Source organism: Juglans microcarpa x Juglans regia, chromosome 7S, assembly GCF_004785595.1.
Source record: "Juglans microcarpa x Juglans regia isolate MS1-56 chromosome 7S, Jm3101_v1.0, whole genome shotgun sequence".
In the NCBI taxonomy this organism is placed as follows: domain Eukaryota; kingdom Viridiplantae; phylum Streptophyta; class Magnoliopsida; order Fagales; family Juglandaceae; genus Juglans; species Juglans microcarpa x Juglans regia.
This window is the reverse complement of record NC_054607.1, coordinates 15,891,233-15,894,904: the sequence shown is the minus strand read 5'-3', so window position 1 is coordinate 15,894,904 and position 3,672 is coordinate 15,891,233. Positions and strand designations below refer to the sequence as shown.

The following is a 3,672-nucleotide window of genomic DNA, read 5'->3' as shown; positions in this document are numbered from 1 at the left end:
TCGGATACACTCTGGTTATGGAAACTTGTACAAGACATAGTGGGAAGTACGAAGAAACCTCGATCCTCTGACATAGGAATATCAACAGATCACAAAGGATGAAGTAGGGACAGAAAATTATGCCACATTAATGACACCACTACCCAAACTACACGCCACGTTAATGGTGTCGTCGCAGAGCCACATCGTATTAAAGGACTTCGACAGAAGGAACAGTACGAAGGGTATGGACTCCGTTGGGACATACAAGATCTGTTCCCCCAGACCCTGGCATAAATAGCAAGCCCCAAGTACGAGAAACGCTCTCTGATCCCTAGAATCTCTCACTTATTTACAAATTTTCAAGAGAATTTATTAACTTTAGCATCGAAGACTCTATGATCCCAAAGCCTCCATTTCCCAATTGCCTTCTTGCTTATCTTTTCCAAGGCCAAGTTTTGAAAACTTGAGTTAGCGCGAAACATGACGTTAACACTATTTTTCATCTTTGGTTATGTTATCTCAATCAAACCAAATTTTAAATAGTTTTATAAATAAATTATTTAATTAAAAGGTTACTTAAATTATAATTTATTAATAATTGAAAAAAAATCTGAATAAATAACACCTCATTTTTATAACAAAGATAAGGAATAAAAAATTAATTAAAAAATTGACTTCAAATCAACTCACAACTATTAATTTATGTTTAACTCATGAAAATAAATAGAAGAAAGTAACACAAGACAATTTTAGTAAAAAAAATGCTACTTAGATTGATGAAGTTTATCGATAAATTTATCGATTGATTGCGTATTTTTTAATAATTAAGAAAGTGATTATTAATAAATTGATAATTTTTTTTATTTTTTAAGAATTTTTAAAAAATAAATTAAATAAATAAATAAAAATATACATTTTCAACATGTCGGAACAATCCGGGTCACCGTTCTCGGCTCGCACTGTCCTTTTAAGGGAAGAAGGCCAGCCGACGTGGACCGAGTATCCGATCCTTAACTTTCCTCGGTCAAAACAAAGCAAGAAACGCGTTGAACTTGTTTCAGTACTGTTTATAGTCTTCAGACACCCCTCTCTCTCTCTCTCTGTTTCCGAGCAACATCTCTACGCAGTCTTCTCTATAAAACCTCTCACTCTCACTCGCTACGGCAACCCACAAATCAAACGCCAACCAACCTCGTAACGATTAAAGAAAGAAGACCAAGTCTTCTTCTGATCTCTCAAACAGCCTCATCCGTTTCTGGCCTTTATTTGACTCCCATCGACCATGATTACCGACGATCCCAGTCCGCATCTGAGACCTATCGTGATCCGGGAGGTCTGGGCGGCTAATTTGGACTCTGAATTTGAGTTGATAAGGGGTGTCATCGACAGTTACCCATATATTTCCATGGATACCGAGTTCCCCGGCCTTGTTTTCCGGCCTGCTGTGGATCCCGCCAAGCCGTACTTCGGTCAGCTTCGGCCGTCTGATCATTACCGTGTTATGAAAAGCAACGTCGACGTTCTGAACCTTATCCAGGTGGGCCTCACTCTCTCCGACGCCGACGGGAACCTTCCGGACCTCGGTACTGGGAGCCGGTTCATCTGGGAGTTCAACTTCAGCGACTTTGACGTGGCACGTGATGCCCACGCTCCTGACTCGATCGAGTTGTTGAAAAGGCAAGGGATTGACTTCGATAGAAATAGGGAGGAGGGCGTCGACTCGGCTCGGTTTGCCGAGTTGATGATGTCATCGGGACTCGTTTGTAACGATTCTGTGAGTTGGGTGACGTTCCACAGCGCATACGACTTTGGATACCTGGTAAAGATACTCACGCGCCGGAAGCTGCCGAGTGGGTTGGAAGAATTCTTGAAGATTATGAGGGTGTTTTTCGGAAACAAGGTTTATGATGTCAAGTACATGATGAGGTTCTGTACGAGCTTATATGGCGGCCTGGACCGGGTCGCAAGGACGCTTGACGTGGACCGGGCGGTTGGGAAATGCCACCAGGCCGGTTCAGATAGTTTGTTGACGTGGCATGCATTTCAAAAGATGAGGGATGTGTATTTTGTAAGTGATGGGCCGGAAAAACATGCCGGCGTCTTGTATGGCTTAGAAGTGTTTTAAAAATTTATAATTATATATTCATTCTTATTCCATTTGAAAAAGTTGTTTAGTTCAATTCGTACATTAATTTTGGCAACTTTTGTCTTTTTGTTTGTCAAGTGAGAAAAATACACCTAATTAGTAGGCACTATTAGAGTAAACTAAAATTTAATGCATGTTTGAGTTTCCTCATCATCTCTACCATATAAATCACTATATTTATTTTTATTTATTTTATTTGGTTTTATTCTTCATAAATTAATTGATTTCTTCTCATCATCCTTACAATATATATTTAATAAGAGAAAAAAAATTAAAAAAATAAAAAATTATGTATGATGTGTAGTATAAAGATTATGAATAGAATTTTTTTGAATTTGAATTTGAAAGCTTTTTTAAAGGTCTAAAAGCTCTTTAAAAAAAAAATAGTATGTTTATTAAATTTATAAAAAGTGCTTTGAAGATCTAAAAAGATCTGAAAATCTACTCTCTCTCTTTTTCTTTTTTTTTTTAAAAAAAAAAGAATGTCAAATTGAATCTTTTGTTAAAAGGTTCATTAAAGAGAATACAACATTTTTAAAAAACCATCAAACTAACTTCAAAAGTATTTTAGGTGCATGTTTATCAAACAGTTTATAACTTATTAATAGTAGAGATTTTTAGTAAAACTCTACAATTAAAAGCGTTGTTATGAAAAACTCTATTTCCTACCCACAATTCCAAAGAGACCCTTGTAATATAAAATAAATTAGCTATTTACAAGTTTATTTTTAAAGCATAAAATACACTAATGGAGTTAGTTCTACCATAATAAAAAAGTGTTAATATCTTTTGGTGTTTAAACTATTAATTTTTCTATTCATCATCCTTACACTACGCACCTATCTGTTAAGGGAGGAAAAAAATTTAAGTATATGGTGTGAGAATGATGAGTATAATTTTTCTTCAAATATTTTATAACATAATGGATTTTTTAATAGGTAGTATGTGGTGTGTTGACACACCGACATGTAATTATGCATTATCGTTAAAGAGTGGCACTACAGCCACTGAAAAAGTGGCCCGAAGAAGTGTCTCGAATAGTGCATTTCACTTTTTTATTTTTATTATTTTTTTAAGTATTTTTCTAATCATCATAAACATTTTTAAAAATTAAAAAATTCACAACATCATTAAAAAACAATTCATTAATCACTAAGTTAAAAACAAAAAAAAATAAAAATCCATTCGAGACACAAATTCGGGACCTGAAGCATTTCTCATCGATAAAAGTTTGTAGTTGTATAAATGATTTTATCGATTTAATATCTTATGATTTGTTGAGAATCTCATCATCCTAATTATATTTCTTAAATACTTTATAATTGCTTATGATCACTTATCAAATTTTGGCTCCTACAATGAAACTTGCCCAACATATGTCCAAGCTGAATGTAAAGTCCGAAAATGGTATATATAGGCCATCCTTATGCTTAAAATTGGACTGGTCATCATGATTTGTCAAAGTCTTCCGAAGTTATTTGATTTTAAATATTGAGTACACGTTTGATTAATCGTACACGTAACATATGACCCTAGTTTTGACA

The 3,672-nt window shown here is 34.7% G+C and overlaps 1 protein-coding gene across 1 annotated transcript; it reads left to right on the top strand.

Moving 5' to 3' along the window:
- The first annotated feature begins 1,046 nt into the window (after window positions 1-1,046).
- On the top strand, window positions 1,047-2,148 carry LOC121241545 (probable CCR4-associated factor 1 homolog 11). The gene has a single exon (XM_041139355.1). The coding sequence runs from the start codon at window positions 1,265-1,267 to the stop codon at window positions 2,105-2,107; it is 843 nt and encodes a 280-aa protein (XP_040995289.1). The 5' UTR covers window positions 1,047-1,264; the 3' UTR covers window positions 2,108-2,148.
- The last annotated feature ends 1,524 nt before the right edge of the window (window positions 2,149-3,672 follow it).

Excerpts from the sequence above, each read along its gene's own strand:
- LOC121241545 (XM_041139355.1), top strand. The coding sequence starts at position 1,265 with ATGATTACCGACGATCCCAGTCCGCATCTGAGACCTATCGTGATCCGG.